Below are 25,976 nucleotides of genomic sequence, written 5' to 3'. Positions count from 1 at the left end.
AGCCTGGGGAACATGGGGAAACCCTGTCTCTACAAAAAATAAAAATAATAAAAAAATTTTTTTAATCAACTCTTTAACAGAGAAACCTTAATCCCAAGATTTCCTTAGCTGTTGTAACCCTACTGCAGGACAGGGCTTCCCACCTCACCCACTGTCTCTCCTGCTTCGAGTTGTTTCTTCCCTTTGGATGAAGAACCAGGAGATTACACACAGGAATGGGAAAATATCTGGGTAAAAACGTTCAAAGAACAGTATAAAACGGTTTGGGACTTCCAAATAACAGACTCCCAGGAAAGCAGGCTCCAACTCAAACCCCTTCACCACCTACAACGGACTGGTTTTTCCAATGGCCTATATACAAATTTTGCTGCAGTGAATTTCACGATATGTGGTATACCTGTATACATACCTTATTATTCACTTATCTTCACCATATGTGGTACACCTGTATACCTACCTTATTATTTACTTATCTACACCATGTGTGGTACACCTGTATACCTACTGTATTATTCACTATCTTCACCGTATGTGGTATACCTGTATACCTACCTTATTATTCACTTATCTTTCACCTTATGTTGCTTTTTGACTAACAAAATTAACACTCGCTCATTTCTCAAAAATACCAGAAAACCAAACATTTCATTCTTAATCATGTTCTTCCAATATGTTCATTTTGAACTGTTAATATCCCATGAAATAATAATTCTCTTGACTATATGTGAGAACTTTTCAAGTTACTACTGACAGCAAACTAAAAAATGAAAGGGAACTGTATATTACATAAATTGACAGAAAGAGGCACTTGGAAGAATTCGTTTTAGCCTTCTCAAGTCAGAAAAACAATCTTAGTTGGAAAATTACAAAAAAAAAAAAATAGTCAATTACCTTACGAGTTAGTTTATGTTCTATAAAGTCACCACAAAGACTGCATTGGCAAATATTGAATAATGCCCCTAGGGGAAATACAGGGCTAGGTTGCTGGGAGTCTCTGGTTACATTTTCATCAACCCATCAATACATAATCTTGTTGTGTGTGCGCTTTACGTTAAGGCATGTTAAAGACACTTTAATATATACTGATTCATTAACATGCACTCATGGCTAACAGCACTGTAACCCAGACCTAAAAGAAACATCAAATATACATATTTTCTACTACATACAGTACATCACAGCCTTCTTGCACTTAGGAACACTAGTCAGCACTTCACCACTACACTTGGGGGCATTTTAAATAGCAAAATTGCCAACAACAAAAAAAATATGATAATGAAAAAAAAAAAAGGCACTAAAAAGACCAAGAGAAGGATACTTATTCACAGTATGAGAGATGAAACAAGGCTGAGCATCCCTTGGTTCCACCTCAGTGGGGAACATGCGTGTTAGGAAGCTCAAACTTTTCACTGCTCTGCTCATGTCTGCAAAAGCCCTGTGACTACTGATTTTGAGGGTTACAAATAAAGTTTAGTAAGCAGGCAGATTACAAATACAGAACCCATGAATGATGAGGATCAACAGTTAACTCATTTGAGATTAACAAAGATTTTTTAAAAAAAGCTCTCCATCTAGTGGCAACCTTTAAAATCACACAGCTATTTAAGCAAAATTGGCAGAACTTTCACAAAATTAAAAAAAATCTTCCTCAGTGGTTTTGGTTTTAGGTGCAGTCAGGATGAAGTCACAGCTCTGAATTTATGTCAAGAAACAAGTTTTAGCGGTACAAGTATATAACAACACTGCTTTCTATGTAAAAGTCCCAAAGCATATGAAGGAAGAGATTTAAGAAATTCACACAGCTATAGCCTTTACTGATGGCTATTATAATAAATACCTTTAGGGGACGGGCACGGTGGCTCACGCCTGTAATCCCAGCACTTTGGGAGGCCGAGGTCAGCAGACTGAGCTTAGGAGTTCAAGACTAGCCTGGGCAACAGGGCAAAACCACACCTCTACTAAAAATTCAGAAAATTAGTTGCGTGTGATGCTGCACACCTGCAGTCCCAGTACCCCAGAGGCTGAGGGACGAGAATCACTTGAACCTGGGAGGCACAGAGGCCACCGTGAGCTGAGATCATGCCACTTCACTCCAGCCTGGGAGACAGAGTGAGACTGTCTCCAAAAATTAATTAAAAAGTGCCTTTGGGGACAAATTAAATGGTTACCTAGTCATTGCTCCTTGATGTTGTCTTAGCCCAACTAAATATACACTGCCAGGGCCTAACATAAGTAAAAACGGTCAGCTATTACTTGTGGTTGGGGATAAAGTAGTATTTAAAAAACTGACATGCTACTTCAATTTTTAAATGTCAGTATTTGATCATTAAAAAATAAAAAAAAATTTTAAAAAAGACTACATAGGCCACTGTTTAGAGAGAGAATTCAACAATAACCAGGACTATCAATCCAGAACAATTTTCTTTAGTTATATTCTATTGTGACTTAAAGGTTTCAAAATCCAGAAGATTGGGGGAAGGGATTACTCAATCTAGAAAAGGTACACATGTTCAAAGCAGCACAAATTAAAGAATGCTCTTCTAACATACAACATATCTCCAACTTCACTGAATGTGAAGAAATACCAATATACTAATGAATACAACTTAATCATCTCACTCCTCAGAAACTTAAGGAAAAAGCATCAGAAATTAAGGCTGTATATACGAAAAATGTATAAGTATCCTTAAGTAGCATTAAACGTATGTATTAAATTTAAACCAAAGAGTATGCTAATCCAGAAATGATGTTCCTCCATTAAGTCTGGGAAAATTCCAAGGCCACAGAACCAATCTGTCTTCAATAAAAAGGAAATCTTTAGCTTTTGACTGAATTTTTTTCCTTCCATGATTCAGTAAATAAATCTGCTACATCTCAATTACCCTTTAAGCAAGATTTTGAGATCCCTTCTATGACAAACTGAAAAGCACTGAAAATAAACATTACTCTTTCAAAACACTGATCCCATAATTCACCTTCCCTTTTTATTTCTGCCCACCGGAGTAGACTTTTGGGGAAGGACAGAGAGAGGAAAGACAGAAAGGAGAAAGGGAAGAAAAACTGATTCATTTAAGAATTTAAATTATTTCATCTCTTTTTATTACTTGACCTACCGTTAAGACAATCTAAAACAAAAAGAGTATATTAGCACACATGGTATAATCAGACTGGTAATCAGGAAACAATACAAAACGGTCCTTTGGCCATCTATACTTTCTAGAGCAGTAAATCTCATAAATTCACTTACCAAGCCCAGAAACAATGACTTTTAAAGCCCTGAATATCAACTAAGACAAATTATGCCAACTGTGATTTCTCACATATACTTAGATTACACAAAGATAAAGCTTTCGATGTGATCATTGTTTAATGTAGACTTATCTTTAACTTTTTTAATTAAAAACTACAGCAAGCCAAATGATTAAAGAGTAAAACTCATTTAGAAAGCATTATATGTATCTAAATATACATGAGCATGATTATATACACACATGAAACTGCAATTTTATGGCATTCTAAATAATTCATTTAAGTACATTTTGGCATTTAAACAAAGATCAAATCAAGCTTTACGCTTGTAAGAACATAATTTTTAATTTTAATTTTTTAAATGTAAAAAGGCAGCTAAACACAAAGTACAGATCAGAAAACCCTCATTTAATATAGAGTTTGGAAATTAAAAAATTTGTAACACGGTGGCTTTCTTACCCACCCTAAAATGTAAATAAAACCTCTTCCCCAGATTTGTACTTCATACTTGGTAACAACCTAAAAGTTTTTCAAATCTATGGAAAAAAATCTACCCGACCTCATTTAAATTACCTGGGAAAGGGCAGGAGAGGAGATCAATAATAAGAGTCAGTTGCACACAGATGGAAAAATGCTTGCAGTCACTCCCAAACATAACCCTACATTACCTTATATATAAATCACAATGAAAATAAAAGTGCCTACATTACAGAACTGTGAAATTTTGTTTAAAAAAATAGTAAAAATAAACTGTTGGGTATCATTGGAATAATGTAACACATAAGGCTGGAAAATACTGAAATACAGTTAAGACTCAATACATAAGTTTAATTAAAAAAAAAAAAAAAAGAAAAAAGTTTGCCAGAGAAATAAACGCTAGATAGGAAAGCAGGACTTTCAGCAGGACAGCCTTTTAGACCAAGGTGAAACAACACAGACACATTATACCCTACCATCGACCCACCAGAAATTCTAGCTGAAATAAAAAGGAAGAAAAAAAAAAGACTAAACCAAAGTAAAAAACTTCTTCCAAAATCTCATGCCCCAGTGAGTTTCACAGGGAAAATTCCCGACACTCAACTTTGTCCTCCTGGCATTTCTCCCTGCAGCAGCATCACCTATTTCTCTGTTAGGACATTTGCTCCATCTGTATCTAGTCACAGCAAATCCAATCTCCTGGAATCGGTTTAATGAGCATAGGAGATTACGCTGAAGTGAACTGAAGGACATACTTTAACCAAAGTTCTAAATTAATAACCAAGATTGTAGACCTCAAATTCTTATTCTCAATTCAGCATCTGATCAATATTTGGCACTAGCTGGATAAAGGCCTAATCCAAATTTGTAAGCCGAGGCAGATGTAGCCAAATACTAACCCAGTATTTATAGTCTGTGATTTAGTTTCAAACTTAAAAGGCAGGTATAGATAGCCACACCTAAAAGTATTCCAGAATTGGAGAAGAAACATTAACAAGATATAAATAAAACCAGGCAGATTAGCTTGGCAAACAAAAATTCTGGTTAAAAATGAAAAAAAAAATTGAACCAATCACAACCCATTGATTAGCAAAAATGGGCATTTTTGCACCCTTAAATTAGTTTAATTACAGGCAGATGTCTTTCTACTAGACTAAGATTTTCTATATCCATTTTCCCTAATCTTTAGAGCTTAATGAGAAACCATTTATTCTACAAAGAAATACAGCATGTATGGCCACAGTCTATGCTTATAAGTGGAAAATTACGTCACTTAAAAAAAAAAATCTTGCACTGTTACATCATTACTCTATGGTAATTCAATAGGTGCTGGGATCTGCCCTCACCAAAAAGCACGGCACTCACTGCCCAGGTTGAATACTAACACTGCACAAAGAGAAGCAGTAACAGCAAAGTCTCCATAGAACTCTTTCTATTTATTTAACTGTGTACGAGCATTTAGTTAATGCTCCAAATTGAAAATGGTGCAATAAAAGCAACTTTCAATATATAAACAGACAGTAAGCTGCGATGCCAGTGGCCACTTGGCGCTGCAAGTAGGGAAAATAAAGCAGTCTGCATGAGTGAAGCATGGATTGGGGAGAGGAGAAAAGGGAGGCACAGGAGGCAGATTTCAGACAGACAGTGACACAAAACTGTTGTACTGCTGGATGTTTCGTTTGAGGATGTCTGAGCATGGGCCAAGAACACGTTCAAATCTAGGTCGGTCCAGCTTAACGCACTTCAAGGGGCCACGAGCAACGACGGTGGCAGCACGAGGACGATTCATCAGTAGTGCGATTTCACCTGGAGAAAGGAGCAGAGGAAGGGTAAGGACGGGCTAACTTCTATGAAAAACATTTCCTTAAAGCAGTGCACTTCTGAGAAAGAACACAAATATTTATTTCTCTAATAACTTAGTACAGGGCACACCACATCTACACTTAAAAAACAAACTAGTAGATATGAGACAATAATTTCGTTAACTGAGTAAAGATCAAAAATCTCACATTGTATCCCTCAGAGCCAAAAGAGACTGCAATTAACAAACAAAAGTCAGGAGAAGACAAGACTATGGAAGACTACAATATCTCACTGAGTTGACTTAAAGAAACCATCTATTTGTTGTGAGGGAATTCACACATACCAAAATAATCAGAAGGACCCAATCTTCCCACTTCAACAAACTCTTCATTTTCTGACCGACGTTGTAGCACAGCAGCTGATCCCTACAATAAAATCACCAAAAAGCTAAACAAACACTCTCAAACCCAGGGTGGCATCTTAAACATCCTATGCAATTTTAGCTACCTTGCAAAAATGGGGAGGAGGGAACAATTCAGTAGTTATTTCAACTTATGTGCGCATGAGATAAAAAAATGACTTTAAAGTCAGTCACCACATGAGTTTCAATTTCTATTTTATCAGCATCTCCTGCTATCAAGGTTCTTCTTATTAAGCTAAGGTGCTTAAAGGTTGCAGACTTGGGTTAGCAAACTGTAGAGGAAGGGCTAAATCCAAGCTCGCGGTCTCTTTTGCAAATAAAACTTTATTGGAATACCACATCCATTCATTTACATATTATTTGTGGCTGCTTTTGCACTATGGCAAAGGGTCCACAAAGCTTAACTTACCACCTGGCCCTTTACAGTTTCCTGACCCTGGTTTAAATAAAATCAATTAGCAAATATGGAGCCACATTCATAGAAATCTGTCACGTAAATCTGCTTGGCAAGCAAGAGTATCTGCTATACATTTCCATGGAATGTGGAGATATAAAAATACAGGAATTTTTCAAATTTAAATAATTACCTTTAATCCTTATTTGCCAAATAGCCCAAATACTTGCATTTTAACAAGGATAGTACAGAATCATCACAGTATGTTATGTTAAATGGCTTTCAGAATTTGGCTATTCATGTCTAGGGCCCTTCAAGAATTCTGACTCAAACTCATTTAAAAATGTAGTGACCTGGCAGAAAACCAAACAACAGCATTTCAAAGTAAAAGATAATTTAAAAATAAAATTGTCAGGTATTCTTAAAAACTAAAGCTGTAATTCAGAATTAGCCCACTCTTTCCCTCTTAGAGTGTACAACTTTTTAAAGTATCAAATTCCACGTTCTTTACCTCTAAAATAATGAAGAACTCATCCCCCGGTTCTCCCTGCACCACAATCTTCTGCCCATCTTCAAACTGCACTGGCTCCAATGCATCAGCTACTGTAAGACGTTCCCACTTGTCCAGAGACTCTAAAAGACAAGAATCAAAAGATTGTTCTGTATTATTTGGTGCTATTATAAAGGTAAAAAGAAAGTATAAAGAGATTCAACCAAACGACCATGCCCGTTCAACATTCTAGTAGTGTCTCAGATTAAACATGGTACCTGTCTTCAATTACCTCTAGTCTGAGCAGGACTCTCATATTACCTGCAGATAGCCCTTAGATCCTTACTTCAGTAGTAGACCAGTGGCCAGGTCAATTTACACCAACTGTACCCAATGGCAAAGCAGTAAGAAAATGTAATTATTAAGTATTCCTGAAGACTGCCATCAGTGCAAATCAAACCTACAACTACAATACTCAAAAGTCATAGTTTCCCCATCCATAGCATTCCAAAGTTTCATCGAAATAATTTAATCTACTTAAATCCTCGGTTTACTTTATGAAACAAGAACTAGAAAATAACTTTTATTCCCAAAGCCCAAACTGAGATCCAAACACGAAGTAAATGTAACCAATTCAAAGAAAAGACAAATGGAGGTGGGGGCAGACAATTAACTTTAAGAAACAATGGGAAGCCTATTACCTTATAAAAATCCCCATTCCCCCTTCGTGAAGAACAGGTGCTAACAACATCTCCAAGTCCACATAACGAAAGGCACAAAAGAATATTTTCAATTAATCTGCTTTACTCTAAGTTTCAACAAACTTCTGGCATGTTTTCAGAGGATGCCAGCAAATGACACCTAATCTTTCCACAGAGGAAACGTATTCTTGGAAGTACTCACTTTTCTGAACCAATCAATTCAATGATAGAACAAGAGAGACAGAAGTCAGAGAGAAAATAACTGAATGTCCACAGTCTGAAGGACTTTCAGTCCTTCTTTCTCTTAAGGCGGGAGGAGTAGCATTGATACTTTCAGAAGGCTTTTCCCAAGTCCAACCAATTCTAATTCAGGGGTATTTCATATACTAGCAGTCAACACACTTTACAACTCACCTAAAATAGAGACTTTACTAAGGAATTCCTCATACATCTTCCGCTTTCTCAGTGTGCTTCCCTAAAAACAAAAACAAAAGTGATATTCCCAAGACATGCAATTATCACCACATAATACTATGGAATAAATATTAAGTCTCATACAGATTTTAAAACCAGAAAGTCAAAGCTTGTTGCTGCTTTTTGTTAATGAAGAAAACTTAATTTTAACTAATTCATTTTTATTTTACAGGTAATGAACGATATAAAATGACATTCTTGTGATTTATATTTTCTGCCAATATTAAGCCCAATTCCCAGCATTTGTAACCAATAATGTTGACATATTTCACAAAGCATTTCCCAACTTCCAAATACAGTAGAAATACCAGTTTATGCTTGAGTGTATCACCCAAGATATTTTCCCACACACTTTATACCAATGCACAGTTTCCATGTTTACTCTCAAACTGATTTTGCACCACTGCCAACTCAATTTATCTCTGAAAATATTTTCTCACAAAATTGATCTAGGTCTTCATTTAAATACCATTAATCCTAGTGTTCTTCCTTTTCAACACTAATATTTAGATGCAGATTCCTCCAATAGTTTTGGCTTCTTACCTATAAAACTGACATTTCTTTATTCTTAAAAAAGGACCATACCCTCCCCTACCTAGATGTATAGATATTTTACCCCATATCTACAGTTCCTAATTCCTGTCTACAAAGCCAACGCACTGTGAGGCCCTAACTGCCTTTCAGGCCCATTATGAGAAAGTAAAATATTTTATTTCAAACCAATAGTTCCAGGTCCTACTCGTCTTTGGCAATGAGCTAAAGCTGTAAACACTCTACATTTCTTTTTACTAACAGTATTCCTGCAGAGGAAATCAGAACAGTACGGTCAATTTCTTCTTCAGTATACTGTCACATCACTTCAAAACCAATCTTTCTAAAATTTAGACTTATCTTTGCCATAAGCTTCCCCCTCTCCAAGCTCAGGGTATATAGATAAACTGGGTGTCACGGGGATTTGGTGTTCAAATAATTTTGTCACCCAGGTAATAAGCAAAGTACACAAGAGGTATTTTTCCTGATCTTCTCCCTCTTCCCACACTCCACCCTCAAGTAGGCCCCAGTGTCGATTGTTCCTCATCTCGTCTCCATGTGTTCACATTGTTTAGCTCCCACTTGTAAGTGAGAACATGCGGTTTGGTTTTCTGTTCCTGTGTTATTTTGCTTAGAAAAATAGTCTCTAGTTCTGTGTTGCTGCAAAGGATATGACTATCTATCTAATCTAATCTATATATATATCCCAAATGCAGAAAAATTTCAAAGTACATCAGACTGTACATTTTCAAATGGTCAGATGGACATTGCACAAATTTAAGAAAACCATTCAAAATGACCAATGCATTGGCTGGGACTTAAACATCCAAAGTTATTCTATAAGTTTACCACAAAGTTCTCCGAAAGACTGTTATCACCAGAATGTTCCAATTAGTTTGTTTATTCCTTTAACAAGCAGGGACGTGACATACATATGCATTACTGATAACCCACTTTCACAGGTTAGGGAAGCTGATTACGTCTGAATCGCCCCAAATAACTTTAGGTACTTAAAAGCAGCACCTATCCGGTTATCCGTGATGGGTAAAATTAGGTAAATTAAGAAGTGCCTACCAGCAAATGGATAGATTTCCAAATATGAGCTGACCGGCACATATACACCAGATCTTGTTTCCCAAGCTTTTGTTCTAAAGTATGACCGTCTAAAATGGCATAATGAATAATGCTAAGCTGGGCTTAATGCAAAGTATTTTCTCATTATAAGAAACATTCTCATTTTAATTTGGTAATATTCAAACATGAGTTACACAGATGAGAATTCTAAATCACACTCTCAAACACTATGGTCTCTTACCATGAGGATTCTTCTATAGCTGTCTCGGTCGATACCCCACAATTTCACATTTGTCTTTGCTTTGACAGTGGCTGCTCTAGGTGTTCCATAAATCAAAGCAAGTTCTCCAAAGCTCCCTCCTTCCCCAACACTGGTTGCCCATTCATTGTTGACATAGACCTGAAACGCAAGTGACAGCAAAAAAGTTTTTTTCTAGATACACAAACACATAAATGTTAAAAACCCTCAAAGCTTTTTAAAAGATCACAATCTTGAACTTTGTTTTAAAAAACAGAATATATTATGTTTTCAGTACTCATCAGAGAATAATAATCGATTTCTGATGGGTTAAATAAGTGTCTCTATAATTTACCTGATTTAATTATCTGGTAAGAAAAAAGCACTCTATAAGGATGTAAGGGAAAAAGGTTGGCTCAGCACTAATACCAGTCATATATATTTAGAGGAGGCATCCCCAAACTTTTTACACAGGGGGCCAGTTCACTGTCCCTCAGACCATTGGAGGGCTGTCACATACTGTGCTCCTCTCACTGACCACCAATGAAAGAGGTGCCCCTTCCTGAAGTGCGACAGGGGCCGGATAAATGGCCTCAGGGGGCCACATGCGGCCCGTGGGCCGTAGTTTGGGGACACCTGATTTAGAAAACTCTGCTGAGCACTATGCTAAGCATTTTACTTGCCTTAGGTCACTGAATTTCCTAATAATACTAAAAAATCAATGCTATTAATGTCCCCATTTCATTTGTGAATAAGAAACCTCTATTAGGCCAGGAGCAGTGGCTCATGTCTGTAATCTCAGCACTTTGGGAGGCCAAGGAGGGGGATACCACAAGGTCAGGAGTTCGAGACAAGCCTGGCCAACATGGTGAAACCCCATCTCTATTAAAAATACAAAACTTAGCCAGGTGTCGTGGTGGGCACCTGTAATCCCAGCTACTTGGGAGGCTGAGGGAGGAGAACTGCTTGAACCTGGAAGGCAGAGGTTGCAGTGGGCCAAGATAACGCCACTGCACTCTAGCCCAGGCAACAGAGCAAGACTCTGTCTCAAAAAAAAAAAAAAAAAAAAGGCTGTATTAAGTCTGCTAGCTAATGGCTGGGTCTACTCTCTTTTTTTTTTTTTTTTTTTTTTTTAAGACTTGAGGTCTCACTTTGTTGCCCAGGCTGGTCTTGAACTCCTGGGCTTAAACAATCCTCCTGCCTTGATCTCCCGAAGTGCTAGTATTATAGGCATGGGCCATTGCGCCCAGTTACACACACTTCTTAACCACTACTCCAGCAAAAGTTCTGAACAAAAAATTGACTTTAAAAAGTTTCTCTGTGTCATAAAAATACTTGGCAAAGGGTGTGAATAAAATCTGACATACAAGGGATATAATGATCCTTCAAAAACACTATTCTTATTGCTCAGAGGCAATAAAAATCGATATACTGGCTTTTAAGATTAACATATTTTTGGTATTATTAAATCTTACATCCATCTCTCCTTGATCAATCACATAGAAGTTATCTCCTTCATCACCTAAAAGAGGGTAAAAAAGTTAGGAGCATATTACAAATTAAAGAAACAAAATTATCAAAATTAATACAAAATAATAAACTTGTTTTATAGTGGTACTGTGAGAGAAGAGTGTGTTACAAACTAACACAATCTCCTGGGGAAAGAAAAGCAATATATTTTAAAAGTCATAGAACTAATCAAATTTTTTTTAGTCATCTCATGGTGAAGAATACCTCTGAAAAAATGTTTAAGGGCATGAGTGTACAAAGTTATTAACTGCTATGGCATCTATAACAAGGACATTAGAAACAGCACAAATAGTTAAGAGCAAATTATCAGGTTGCCACAAAATGGGAATATATAACAACTCATAAAACGTCAAGAGTAAGAAAATAGAAAGAGGAAGATAGTCAAAAAGATCCATGTTAGTCTATACAGGCAAAAGTAAGAATTTATAGAAACCCTAGAACCTTTTTAATAGGACTACACAATGAAGAATGTAGGTGTTTATTTCTTACTTTAAAAGTGGTTAATAATCAATATAAAGGACAAATGAGATACATATGATTCTGAAATTCTATACAACATTCAAAATAAAAAATGTAGACATTTCCTTTAAATTATAAACAAAACTGTATCAAAAATACTAGTTTCCAATGAAGTATTCTTTTCAGCTCAGAAAATTTTAATTTAAAAGAAAGTAGAAAAATCCAATCGTGTAACAGAAAAAAAAAAAAGTGGTTGGATCAAAGAAGAAAACAAATTCAATAAAACAAAACCAAAAAAATCCTCCAGTCTTGCCTCCTCTCCCATAACAATACTGCATGCTACAGAAGCCCTTACCTTGCTGAATAACAGTCTCTCCTGCAATAAAGGAGACTGGAAACATGGCATCAAAAATATCACTGGAAGAGAGAGAAGGCCTCAAGTTATATTTCACATGCCTCCTCCATAAATTTCAAACATTAAGCTTAAAAAGACCTCTGAATGTCATCTGGTGAACAATAATTAAGAGCCCTAAAACTTGCAAGAAGTGTTGAAAATAACTTGGGATCACACCCACCCTTACTGGAAAAATAGTGTAAGAAAGAGCCTGTCCTACCTTCTCTCATTATCATCGAGATGTGAAAACAGCACATTCTTTTCGATAGCTTTGGCTAAAGCAGCCATTGTCTTGTAATCTTTTGGTATAACCTAGAAAAGAATTGAAGGTCAAATGACAATTCCGTAAACCAAAAACATTTCATGTTTGCAATCTGCTTTTCAATTAAATGTCAAATCACATTATGGTATTTAAACAAGACTGTTTTGAGTAAAATATTTTCACTACAACACACTTGTACTATCTTTGATCCATAAAATACTCAACAAATATTGACTAATTAATCCCCTTGCCTACAGACAGGCCTAAATATAAAGTCTGGTACTTGGTTCCCAGTTAACAACCAAAGAAACAAACCAAACACCTTGACCAAGGTCATTATTCTGTGGCAAAACTAAGTATTTTATAATAATTAGTCATTTTAAAATCTGTGATCTATTAGTTTCACAAGCCTCAAGTGCCAGGACAATGCTGTTCCCCTTAAGGCTAATAGCATAACTCAAAATAGCAGCCTAGCTCTAAGGAAGAGGAGAATATAGGACAAATGAGGCTCACAGAATAAAATGTTAAAAGCTACAACATGACTTACAGGATAGCAAAAAATGGACACCGTGATTCAAGAGAAAAAGAAATAATGCCCGCCTCTTCTACTGTAAAACAACAGGGAAATAACAAACCCCAAAATGCAATTATTCACTAGTTTATAATCATTATTAGTTATTTCCTCTGACAGCATGCTATTACAGAAACCTGTTTTCCAGTACCCACGAACTATAAAGGATGGATGTTACAATTCATTCATCAAAGAACAACAGATGACCACCAAGTGGGTCCCAAGAGCATCCCCCCGATGTTCAAATATCAAAACTACCTTTCTAACATACGAGGCGGCATCTTCCTCTGTATAGACCTCAGCGCTGATAGCACCTCGTCGCCTCCGACCTTTAACCACTGGGTTGGGTGGAGGAGGAGAGATTTCATCCTCCCTTGAGTCTGTACGAGTGCCTGCTTTCTGCAGATTCTGAATCTGTTTTGCCTCCTCCTGAAAGAAATTATGAGTTTAAAAAATGAGATCCTTTAGAATGTAAAGCTGGTATTCTCATATTCTAATGATAGTCCATCTCAGTCACTTCCAATCTCTTCTTCCATTACCAATGTAAGTTAAGAGGAAAAGACCAATTCCCAATGGGAAAAAAAAAAGAGACAGTAACGTTTGAAAAGAAACATTCTCAAGATAATTTACCTCAGATAACAGATGCTATACTTTATTATAATGAGCAAAAGCCATTAGTACAAGGACACATAACATGTGAGTAACAAATTTTAGATATTCATTATAATGTCTTGACAACAATGATTTGTGATGCACACAACAGTAACACAATGCAAGACAAAATCCTGAAAATGGGGGTTTTTTGATGCTACTGGAGATAGCAAGAGACCCTCCCAGCCAAGAGAAATGTTATCCAGGAAAAACAATTCAAGCACAACAGTGACCCAAGAATGTCTAGATTACTGAGTTATTTCATTAACTCAATAAGCATTTTCTGGTTCTGCCATGCCAAGTCCTACGCTAGGCAACAGGAATATAAAAACAAACAGGAGAGGGTCCTGAGCCTGTTGATTTCACATTTCGGTCTGATTCCAAATAAAAACAAATAATGAAATGATGTGATGGTAACCATGAATTTAAATAAGATCCTGTCTATAATACTTTTCCCAGCAGAGCTAGGATCATTCTTTGTGATCAAGGTTTAAACTCAAAGTTAAAAGAAAAAAAAAGAGTTTACTTGCTTTTAAAAACTACTCATTGAACCAATTCATATTAAACATTCTTTTTTTTTTTTCCCCCACATCTAGAGTCTTAAAAACAAAGTCCTCTCAGATCTATACTAAAGAATTAGTTGTTATGCCTGAAGGAAAGGTAAAAAATAAAAATGTGTTACCTTCTACTTTCTCATTCATTTGACCCATTAGTTCCCTTTTAAATATAAATTTGTCTGCAAGTGCCCACGTATTAATCTCCAGAACACTGGTAGCATTCAAGAAAAGCAATGGCGTGGGAGGGAGCCCTTTCATTCTTATGCCCTTTTGTACCTGTACAACTTTGAAATATGTGAATATGTAACCTACATTTTAAAACACGGTTTTTTGAAAATTCATTTCATGTTAATTCTGGTTATCCAGTAAGGTTTCCCATTTCACATTAACACAGAACTATAAAACTCAAGTCTCCCACAAGTTTAAAGTTTAAGAGTGTATGACTGGGTGCAGTGGCTCACACCTGTAAGCCCAACACTTTGGGAGCAAGAAGGGGGCAGATCACTTGAGCCCAGGAGTTTGAGACCCACCTGGGCAACAACATTATGAAACCTCGTCTTTAAAAAAAATAATAAAAATAAAAATTAGTTGGGCATGGTGGCAAGCACCTGTAATCCCAGCTACTTGGGAGGCTAAGGCAGGAGGACCACCCGAGCGCAGAAGGTAAAGACTGCAGTGAGCCATGATTGCACCACTGCACTCAGGTCTGGACAACAGAGTGAGATCCTGTCTCAAAAAAGTAAAACACACACACACACACACACACACACACACACACACACACACTCTCTTTAAGAATATAAATGAAAACACAAATTTTTCCCCTGAGATTTGTCACTGATATTTCACAAAAATTTCACAGAAAATGTCACAAATAACATCTCATTTGGGACTGTATTCTACTTCACTGAACTTTTAAGATTTTGAAGTAACAAAAGCATTTTGATTTTAGCATTGTCTTACGGATTCTAGCGAGTCTTTTAAAAACTGCAATCTGAATACAACCTGACGACTCAGAGCCATTACTCAGATCATCTATCAGTTTTCTAGCATACACTGCATTTTTATATCCTTTCTCTTGCTGTTGTCATCCTGCTATCAGTCTCCTTCCTCCTCAGCTCTTAAGTGAAGTGATAAATAACCTAAATACCTCAACTTGATCATGACACATTCTATGCATGTAATATCACATGTACTCCATAAAAACATACAAATGTTATGTATCAATAAAAATTAAAAATTAGAAAAAAACCTCCCAGTTTACTTACTGGTTAATGATGCTCTTGACTCTGAAGTTCAAGTTCTGTGTCCACTACTGACTATGTTTTCACGATTATTTGTTCCCTCCCTGTTTCTGTCACTCTTCCCTGTGGGTAAAGTATACTTCCCACCCCAGTGACTTAGGCTTGGCCACAGAACTTGCTCTGGCCATGGAATGTGAGTGGACATGCCATACCATGCTTGCCTGTGTGGTTTGGCTCTGTCCACCTTGAGCTTCTGCCCTCCCTCTGCTTTGAGAACAGCATGCCCTACATAGGGCTGCTCCTTCTGCTCAGACCCAGAACAAGATATGTGGTGTCAAGAACACAACACAGGCTAAGCTGCACATGACTGGTCTGTGTAGTAACCATTGAAATGTAGGGGTTATATGTTGCTCCAGCAAAAGCTGATGACTACAATGTATGACCACAGCCACATTACTTACTTTCAGTTTTACCTGCTATGTCTGTAAAATGCTGATCATCACCTACCTCATACATTTGAAATAACAAGTATGTACGTATATAAAGTGCTTCACATAACACCTGACACAGCAGACACAAGGTCACAGTTATTGGTTAAGGTTCTAATAAATATAAAAGACAACTCAAATTCCAGATGACTAAATTAAAATGCAGAAGCTTTCAAAAAACCAACTGTCAGAGTTTTGGGTACATTTCTTACAGAGTAGTTGAAGATAACAGAAACACAGCCCCCTCAGTAATGAGGAAGGTGATGAGAATGTGACTGTATTTTCAGACTGATATGGTTTGGCTGTGTCCCACCCAAATCTCATCTTGTAGTTCCCATAATCCCCATGTGATGTGCAAGGGGCTTGGTGGGAGGTAATTTAATCATAGGAGTGGTTACCTCCATGCTGTTCTCATAATAGTGAGTTTTCTTGAGTTCCTTGATGGTTTTGTGGGGCTTTTCCCCCTTTTGCTTGACCCTTCCCCTTGCTGCTGCCATATGAAGATTCATGTGTTTGTTTCCCCTTCCGCCATGATTGTATTTCCTAAGGCCTCCGCAACCATGCAGAACTGTGAGTCAAACTGCTTTCCTTTATAAATTACCCAGTCCTGGGTATGTCTTTATTAGGAGAATGAGAACAGACTAATACAGTAAACTGGTACCACAGAGAGTGGGGTGTTGCTATAAAGATACCCAAAAATGTGGAAGCAACTTTGGAACTGGGTAACAGGAAAAGGCTGGAACAGCTTGGAGGGCTCAGAAGACAGAAAGATGTGGGAGAGTTTAGAACTTCCTAAAACTAGGAGGGTTCAGAAGACAGGAAGATGTGGGAAAGATAGGAACTTCTAGAGACTTGTATGGCTTTGACCAAAATGCTGATACTGATATGGACAATGAAGTCCAGGCTAAGGTGGTCTCAGATGGAGATGAGGAACTTGTTTAGGACTGGAGTAAAGGTGACTCTGGCTATGCAGAGACTGGCAGCATTTTGGCCCTGCCCTAGAGATCTGTGGAACTTTGAACTTGAGAGAGATGATCTGGGGTATCTGGCAGAAGACATTTCTAAGCAGCAAAGCATTCAAGAGGAAGCAGAGCATAGACATTTGGAAAATTTGCAGCCTGACAACAGAAAAAAAAAAAAAAAAAAAAAAAACCTCATTTTCTGGGGAGAAATTCAAGCCTGCTGCAGAAATTTACGTAAGTAATGAGGAGCCAAATGTTAATCACCAAGACAATGGGGAAAATGTCTCCAGGACAAGTCAGAGACCTTCAGGACAGCCCCTCCCATCACAGGCCCAGAGGCCCAGGAGGGAAAAATGGTTTCCAGGGCCATGCTCAGGGACTCCTGTACTATGCAGCCTCAGGACATGGTACCCTGCGTCCCAGATGCTTCAGCTCCAGTCTTGGCTAAAATGGCCCAAGGTATAGCTCTGGCCATTGCTTCAGAGGGTGCAAGCCCCAAGCGTTGGCAGCTTACACATGGTGCTGGGCCTGTGGGTAAACACAGGTCAAGAACTCAGGTTTGGGAACCTCCGCCCAGATTTCAGAGGATGTATGGATGGATGTCCAAGCAGAAATCTGCTGCAGGGGCATGGCCCTCATGGGAGAACCTCTGCTAGGGCAGTGCAGAAGGGAAATGTGGGGTCGGTGCCCCTACACAAGAGTCTCCACTGGGGCAGTGCCTAATGAAGCTTGAGAAGAGGGCCACCATCCTCCAGATTCCAGGATGGTAGATCCACCAACAGCTTGCACTCTACACCTGGAAAAGCTGCAGACACTCAATGTCAGCCCATGGAAGCAGCCAGGAGGGTGGCTATACCCTGCAAAGCCACAGGGGTGAAGCTGCTCAAGGTATGGGAGATCACCTCTTGCATCACTGTGCCCTGGATGTGAGACAAAGAGTCAAAGATCATTCTGGAACTTTAAGATTTAATTACTGCCTCAATGGATTTCAGATTTTCATGGGGTCTATAGCCCCTCTGTTTTGGCCAGCTTCCCCCACTTGAAATGAGTGTATCTGTCTAACACCCCCAGGAAGTAACTAACTTGCTTTTGATTTTATAGGCTCATAGGTGGAAAGGACTTGCCTTGTCTCAGATGAAACTTTGGACTTGAACTTTTGAGTTAATGCTGGAATGAATTAAGACTTTGAGGGACTGATGAAAAGACATGATTGTGTTTTCAAACGTGAAGACATAAGATTTGGGAGAGGCCGTGGTGGAATGATATGGTTTGGATGTATCCACACATAAATCTCATCTTGAATAGTAGTTCCCACTATCCCTGTGTCGTGAAAGAGACCCCATGGAGGTAATTTAATCATGGTGGGGGGGTTACTCTCATGCTGTTCTCGTGATAGTGAGTCCTCATGAGATCTAATGGAACTATAAGGGACTTTTCCCCATTTCACTCAGCACGTCTCCTTGCTGTTGCCCTGTGAATAGGACATGTTTGCTACCCCTTCTGCCAAGATTGTAAGTTTTCCAAGGCTCCCAAGCCATGCTGAATTGTGAGTCAATTACATCTCTTTCCTTTATAAATTACCCAGCCTCAGTATGTCTTTATTAGCAGCATGAGATAGGACTAATAGACTAACATACAAATTAACACTTAATAAATAAAACAATAACCTGTTAAAAAGTTGAAAATTTAGTTACCTAAAGGTACAGGTATATATATTCAACTCTGGCTAAAGCAATATACACATGTCAACAAAGACCCCTGAATTATAGTAAAAAGCATGTTGAACTGTAACTTTAATTATTAAAAGGTAAAAAAACCAACACATATTAAATCTAAAAATCCCATCTACAAAGAAACCATTTGAATAATTATTTATTGCTTTCCTACCTTTGTAGTTTTCAACAGTACTGTGGCAACTACAAGCTTTGAAACTAGCACCACACATTCAACACTCCCTATAAAAAGATACACACTTAATGTCTCACCAACTTAATCCCCTCATTTGATGGTTTCTATTGATGTCCAAAGAAGAGGGATCACCTTACAGTGACCCATTTCAAAACCAGATCTCCAGGAACGCACTTGACTTCAAAACAAGGTACATCTATGGCTTGGCTCTACGATACTTCCATTATTTGGAAATTGCATATAGTAAGAGAAAGCCAGAATATTTATTATAATTCCAAGACAGCAAAACAACATTCATGATGACTAGTTCTTTTTTTTTTAATTATTCTGATCATGGTACTAAACACAAATTTTAACAATCAGTTTTTAAAGAAAATAGTAGAATAATCTGATCACTGAGCTACCCAAATACTTTTTAAATCTTAGTATAGATTCTTTTACTAATAAACTATGCTGATAAGAAACTGTAATAACCAATGGAAAATAACGCAAATATTTCTATTATACAATTAGATAATCATATATCAGAGAAATGTCCCTCAATTGATTCAAAATCATTTTGAACCACCTCAAAACTCCCACATCCACAAGAAAATCTGTAAGTTTATCCCACTGATTCACAGAAGCAAATCACATACACTATTCAAAACATGTGGTGATCCAGACATTTTAATTCATCATTTCTTGAGGGAAATGAATTGAAGCACTGTCCTTGATGTAAAATTATCATTTTACTTAGAAAATTAGAAAAGCATATGCCATATATGTAGGTCACACTGACCTACATGCAAGGACAAAGAGCAGCAAAGAATAAAAACTGTATTAATTTTTTTCAAGGGGAAACAAGTCCTGACCAATAATATGGAGTAAAATTTTTGAGGACCATCAATCTCACTATCTCTACAGTAATTCATCAGAGATATACTCTACATTAAAATGGACTTAATATAATTGAAAAATTCTGATGCATCAGTCACAAGCTAGATTCAAATGTTTCATTATACTAGTTTTAAAAGTGGGATAAGATTTATTACCCTTACCTGCTTTGTTCAAAAAGGGAGAAGTATTAACTACTTTCAATTACTATAGAATTTCCTATTCATAGAACTGTTAGACTACTTCTGATTAGTTTTATGCACTAATTTTAAAAGTTACAAAGAACTGTTTGGAAACCCTTCGTTACCCAAGTACAGTTAGCATACAGGTTCATTTTCTGATAAATTCTACTAATTAATAATTTTACAGTTATTAAATGTAACAATGGTCACAATCATCTCATCATCTCCCCACATTTATTTTTACCTTCTCCAACCTCTCAAAGTATTCCCTGAGGAATGCCATGGGTCTCTCAGGTCGAGCAGTGCACAACTGCACAATAGAATCTTTGAGCAGTGCTTGAATGTTGTGCTTCTGGACGTAGAGCTCACATTCTCGAAGGCTGCGTGCCTCCTCGCTGGCGGCAGTATTGCCACACTCCATGGTTCTCTGAGAGAAAAAACACACAGATGCTTGTATAAACTATGAAGCAAAATGCCAGTCTGGCATTTGACTTGCTACATTCATTAGGCAACTGATTCACAGGGATTTTTTTTCTATGTAGATTTTGTTTTTAAACAAGGAGGTGGGGACTAAGGAACAAAATATGTACAGAATTAGCATTATTCCAAGTAAATGTTTCATTTGGTTACTGCTGCAGGATCTGTGCTCTGTACATAGCAGTGAGAGTCAATAACCTCGGCTCCTGGGAAGTATGAGCCACTATCCTCTGCAGAGGCGGGTGCTGAAGTCAGGCCCTTAAGGGAATTTCATTCAGTTCTCCCTTGCAAAAAAAAAAATCATGATGACGTGGGAAGTATGTAAATGGTAAACAGGAAAGAGAATTACAAGGGCACACAAGTCAACTCTAATTGAAAGCAAGTAAGCACAATGAACACCTGACATTCTCTATATGTAACTTCTATCCCATGGGAGTGTCCTAATGTCACTGAGCAAACCACTGGAGTGAGGCTCTGATTAACCAACTACTAGCATAATCAAAATTTTAAAAAACACACAAGAAAATTCACGAGTTTTAAAAGCAACCTTTTATTCCACAATCTGTTGCCAGATTCCAGCCCTAAATACTACTACACTAGTGCTAAAAGAAGAAAAATCCTCAGTTGGGGAGGGGAAAATCCTTACCAAGGATTGTCAAAATGTTTTCTTCATCTGGACAGGAGAATGTTAAAACACCTAAGTTTCAAATTTGCATGAAGATTCAAAAGATAAATTGCATTTAATGAATTACATTTAATGAATAAATTGCATTTAATGGATTTTAGAGGATTCAAACTATGTCACTTTGATGTGAAGTAAAAAACAACAAACAACAAACAAACAAACAACAACAAAAAAAAGAGATGATAATGAGCAGCTAACCTTATCCTGAAATTAAAAAGTTTAGTAATTTAACAACAGGGTCACATACTGTTTTCCTTCCAACTCCTAATTACTAAGCATTCAAGTTTAGAAGGTAAGAGTGTGGTCCCCTCCACTCAGCAACTGAATTCAATACTGATCAGACTTTTCCAATTATAATGCATTGCAAACTACTGAGATGAAATTAAAAAGTTTAGTAATTTAACAACAGGGTCACATACTGTTTTCCTTCCAATTCCTAATTACTAAGCATTTAAGTTTAGAAGGTAAGAGAGTGTTCCCCTCCACTCAGCAACTGAATTCAATACTAATCAGACTTTTCCAATTATAATGCATTGCAAACTATTGAGATGAAACTGTAAATTTAAAAGAATTTACAGAAAGAAATACCAGAGTAAAGAGCTATTCTAAAGTGCTACACTGTTGCACATTTTGTTTTGACAACTTTCATCATAAAGGTCAATAACAAGTAGACCAATTAACAGACCAAGAGAAAGTTTGTGGTTCCAAGATAGGCACATAAATTAGAAGCCATGGAAAAAGAATCATGCTGCTACTTTAGAAATAACCAGGCAAAAAAAGGCGCATTTACTTTAGGACAGTTTTATACAAGCCACTTTTCCAGGTCAGGCAATCATATGATCTGAAAATCCACTTCAGTAGAATTGTCTGCATTTCAAATACTGAAGGCCACCAAGAACAATCATTAATCAGATCTTTCATGCTTCAAAACATTCAGTCATATTTCAAAAATATTTAAGTGATTAATCACTCTAAGATCAGGTCTTTGGCTGGTAGAGATGAGAGAACGAGGCCTAACGAGTGAAACTGTGTTGTTTGTTTGAAACAACTAATGTATTACAAAAACCAAAAATAGTACACGAACGGAAATGTCCCAAGATTAATGCAGTCACCATGCAAATCCCTGAATAACGAAATTTCACAGCCTTAATATTTTTAATCGAGTTACCTGGATTAATTCTTTACGTGTACGTATTTTTAAGAGCCCAACAACCTAGCCTTCCTTCCCCACACACATTTAACTGCTTTAAAACTTTCACCGCATTGTCTCTATGCAAAAGATTATCACTTCTGAAAATCCAGTTGTGTGAGAAAATTGTTTCGAAAGAATTATATTCTGGGAAATAAAAACACTCTGAGAAATGGTTCCTGATTCAGACCGCACCCCCTTAGATCTGCCAAGTTACGACTTCCTTGGGGTCATCTTGAGGAAGTGTTTGCTTTTCTTGCTCCACTGAGAAGACGGGATCTCCTGGGAATCTCGCAAGGAGTAAGAGGGCTGTCAGCACATACTCTGCGCTGAAGGGGTTAATAGGTACCGCGTATTTTCGAGGAAGGGCAGGAAAATGCCCTTCACTTCACGTAGGCCACGGTCATGACCACAAAATGAAGAAGGGAAGCCGACACCTTAAACTACGCCAGTCCGAAGGCCACAGTGGTGGCGAGGAAGCCTCAGGGCGCAAAATCGGGAAAGGGGGGTGGGTGACAGGGAACAAAAGGAAATTGCGGGGCCCAACTAAGTCCGTCGCGTAGAGGGAGGAAGATCACCCCGCTATGGAGGGGAAAGGAGACTGCTAGCAATGACGAGGAGTCAGAGTGGAGAGGAAAACTGCCGGCTTTCAAGAAGAGCCATGACCAGCGGGCGAAACGATGGCGGACCCCAGTAAAATAGAACCGTTGTCCTTCAGGAAATGGGGGAGGGTGAGCGAGGCGGCCGCCGCGCGCGGGGGCGAAGGCGGCCGGGGAGGGCAGCGGAGGGCCCAGGGCCCCAGGCGCCGCGGGGTAGGGACAGCGGGAGAGAGCGGGGCGGCTGGGGATCCCTGCCCCACAGAGGACGCCCAGGCAGCCTTGGGGATGCAGACTCGGAGCCGGGGACGTGAGGCCTGCGAGGAGGCGCCCGCCGGGCCGGGAAGGGGCAGGGGGGTGCGGCCGTCCCCCTGCAGGTCGCTCCCCGTGACGCCATCTTGGATCGGTCCAGCGCCCCCAAACGGGCGGCGAGGCGACGAAGCTCACCTCGCCTAAGCCCCCGGCCGACCCCACTCACCTGGGGACGGGCGGCGGCGGGCGCGAGGCTGCGAGTGCGAAGCGGCGGCGTGCAGAGCTCCCTTGGCGCTACGCTCCCAGTCCAGCTCCACTCCGCGATAGCGACTAGGCGACGGCTCCACCGGAAACGGCCTGGCCGCAGCCAATCAGCGTTCGGCTGCTGACGTCAATGCGCCTCGCTCTGGCCAGAGCCGTCGCCTTGGCAACCTTAAGGGCGCAGAGCCCCCAGTTCCTCCCCCGTCGCTCGCGGAGGGACCCTCACTCTGCCATTGTTCGCCTTCCGCCATTCTTTCCATCTTACTCGTCCCTTATCCACAGCACTTTCCTCACTCCGGCCTCTTCTCCTTTCTGCCCTCTCCCTAGCCTATTTCTCTCCTCCTTCCTACTCACCATCCCCTCCTTACCTGTCCCCTTCTGGGTGTCCAGTCGCCTCTGTTCTTCCTTCTGCTCTTCGCTCCCTCTCCGCGCAGCTATCGTGCGCTTCCCTCTCGTCCCTCCTCTGTCCACCCCACTCTCTCTCCCGCCTCCCTCGACGCCTCCGCCTTTTCTCCCTCCTTTCCACCCCTCCCCGGCCGACCCACGTGGGGCGTCTCAGATGACGGGTGGGCGCCTCCGCCCTGCAGACCCTGCAGGCGAGGACGCCGGGCAGGGGCGGGGAGATTCTTGCCGCTGCCAGCCCCCGGAGGAGGTGGCGCCCCCCGCGGATCTGCAGCAGCTGCGCCCCGGGGCCGAGCGCGGGCGGATGCCCGGGATGCGCTCTCCGGGCCGCGCATCCTGTGCCCGGACAGCGCCGCCCCGGCCCCGGGCTCGGGCCAGTCATCCGGTCCTGGAAACCTGAGCCCTGCCGAGTCTCGGCTGGGCCGACGTGGCCCCTCTCCCCGCCTGGGTTGCTGTCATCAGTGCAGCCCACACCGTCCCTCTGGAAAGCAGTCTCGGGAAAGGACTTTGCCAGGGTCCAAGAGGAGGCCCGAGTCCTTCTAGAACCTGAAGTGCCCCCCCCCCCCCATCACTCCAACCTCAGAGAGGGAGAAGTGCAGAGCATGCGGATTGTCACAAACGCCCTGTCACCCTACAAGAAATCGCAGCTGTCCATACAAGCTACACTAATGGGGGAAATTCGGAGGAAAAGCCACTTTACTCTTTCAGCCTTTTTTTTTTTTTTTTTTTAAACCATCAGAGCATCTGTCTGAGGAGGAAGAAAAGGGAGGCAGGGTACAGTTTTAGAAGCATAACGTCTCTAAATGAATAAAGAAAGGCCAACAGGGACACATATCCAAGTGTTTGGCTGGGGCTGCTGTATATATTGTATGCATTGTATGAATTTCTAGGGCTGTGTGCTTAAAATTCATAGGGATTCAACACAATACAAAAAAGCAAAGTACACACATGTGCAAGTGTCTAGGATATGCCGCAGTAACACTGTGTATACTTCAAGGGCTGTGTGTTTAATGAACGCAACACAATACAAAAAAGTAGAAAAGTATCTCAATGTTTATATTGACCCCAGATTGAAATAATATTTTTATATATTAGGTAAAATATTATTAAAGTTAATTTCACCTTTGTTCTTTAATTATTAATGTCGCTATTAAAAATTTTAAAGTTACACAGATGGCCCCCATTATATTCCAATTGGACAGCGCTGGCTTCGGAGACCGAGTGCTCCCCCAAATCCATCAGGCGCTAAGGGTACTGTCCATCAGATGATTTCTTTGATTTAGTTATGTCACTCACCGCCTTCTGATAGGGACACATAGGCGATATCAAAAGGGCAATCAGGCCTACGGGGGGAAATAACAGAGAGAGGTTTCTCTTTCACTGACTCCCCAAATGTTGACCATTGGCCCTTCTCCAGGGATAAGCGGAATGGGGGATTAAAGACAGAGCCTCAGTCATATGGGATTTCACTCTTGACAGTACAAAGAATGGTTGATAAACTGAACCCTACACTGGCAAGCAGCAGAAGGAATTTGATAGCATTGAGCAGGCCCAGTCATGTTATGGGAAGAAAATATTGCAGTCAGATAAATCTGAGTTTGGTTTCAGGCTCTGCCATGTCCGGTAATTGGCTTAATCTCCATGAGTGTCAGTTTCCTTGGTCGTAAAAGGATGAACATGATTGTGCTGCAGTTAACTAATAAGGGTAATAACAGCGAACATACGTATAGCACTTACTGTGTTCCAAGTACTGTTCTAAGGGCTTTACACATAATTAACTTAATCTTCATAATAACTCTGACATAGGTAATATTGTTATTGGTACAGAAAAAAACATGAGACATGGAGAAGTTAGGTGACTTGCCCAAGGCCACACAGCCAGCATGGCTTAAACCCAAGCAGTGATCTTAATCACTCTCCTTTGCAGGACAGATAGAGCTCTCTCTCTCTCTCTCTCTCTCTCTCTCTCTCTCTCTCTCTCTCTCTCTTTCTCTCTCTCTCTCTCTCTATATATATATATATGTGTGTGTATGTATATACATATGTATATACACATATACATATACATGTGTATGTACATGCATAAAGTGTTCAGTACAGTGTGAGATATATTAAATGAATGTTAATTTACTTCCCACTTCTCCCTCTTCCTACAGAGCTACCCAAACTACAAGGTTA

General features: G+C 39.5%; 1 protein-coding gene across 3 annotated transcripts; it reads right to left on the bottom strand.

Annotated features, from left to right (window-relative positions):
* Positions 1-3,076: 3,076 nt before the first annotated feature.
* Positions 3,077-23,900, bottom strand: PRKAR1A (protein kinase cAMP-dependent type I regulatory subunit alpha). 3 transcript variants are annotated; one of them, XM_003931792.4, is made up of 11 exons: positions 23,765-23,900; positions 20,181-20,363; positions 13,327-13,497; positions 12,456-12,547; positions 12,197-12,258; positions 11,328-11,374; positions 9,856-10,014; positions 7,950-8,010; positions 6,856-6,977; positions 5,873-5,954; positions 3,077-5,532 (listed from the first exon to the last, which is right to left on the bottom strand). In XM_003931792.4, the coding sequence occupies exons 2-11, from the start codon at positions 20,355-20,357 to the stop codon at positions 5,360-5,362; spliced, it is 1,146 nt and encodes a 381-aa protein (XP_003931841.1). In that variant the 5' UTR covers positions 20,358-20,363; positions 23,765-23,900; the 3' UTR covers positions 3,077-5,359. The 3 variants fall into 3 exon arrangements, with proteins under 3 accessions (XP_003931841.1, XP_074244989.1, XP_010340791.1); XM_074388888.1 differs by lacking the exon at positions 23,765-23,900 and adding an exon at positions 23,331-23,532; XM_010342489.2 differs by lacking the exon at positions 23,765-23,900 and adding an exon at positions 23,362-23,503.
* Positions 23,901-25,976: the final 2,076 nt, after the last annotated feature.

This window comes from Saimiri boliviensis, chromosome 17 (genome assembly GCF_048565385.1).
Source record: "Saimiri boliviensis isolate mSaiBol1 chromosome 17, mSaiBol1.pri, whole genome shotgun sequence".
NCBI classification, from domain to species: Eukaryota; Metazoa; Chordata; class Mammalia; order Primates; family Cebidae; genus Saimiri; species Saimiri boliviensis.
This window is presented reverse-complemented; position numbering and strand designations above follow the sequence as displayed.

Coding starts and splice junctions, on each gene's coding strand:
- PRKAR1A (XM_003931792.4), bottom strand. CDS start 20,357: ATGGAGTGTGGCAATACTGCCGCCAGCGAGGAGGCACGCAGCCTTCGA. Junction 10,015..11,327: donor TTGATCAAGGAGAGATGGAT/GTAAGATTTAAT, acceptor CTTGCGTTTCAG/GTCTATGTCAACAATGAATG. Junction 6,978..7,949: donor TAGTAAAGTCTCTATTTTAG/GTGAGTTGTAAA, acceptor CTTGTCTTTTAG/AGTCTCTGGACAAGTGGGAA.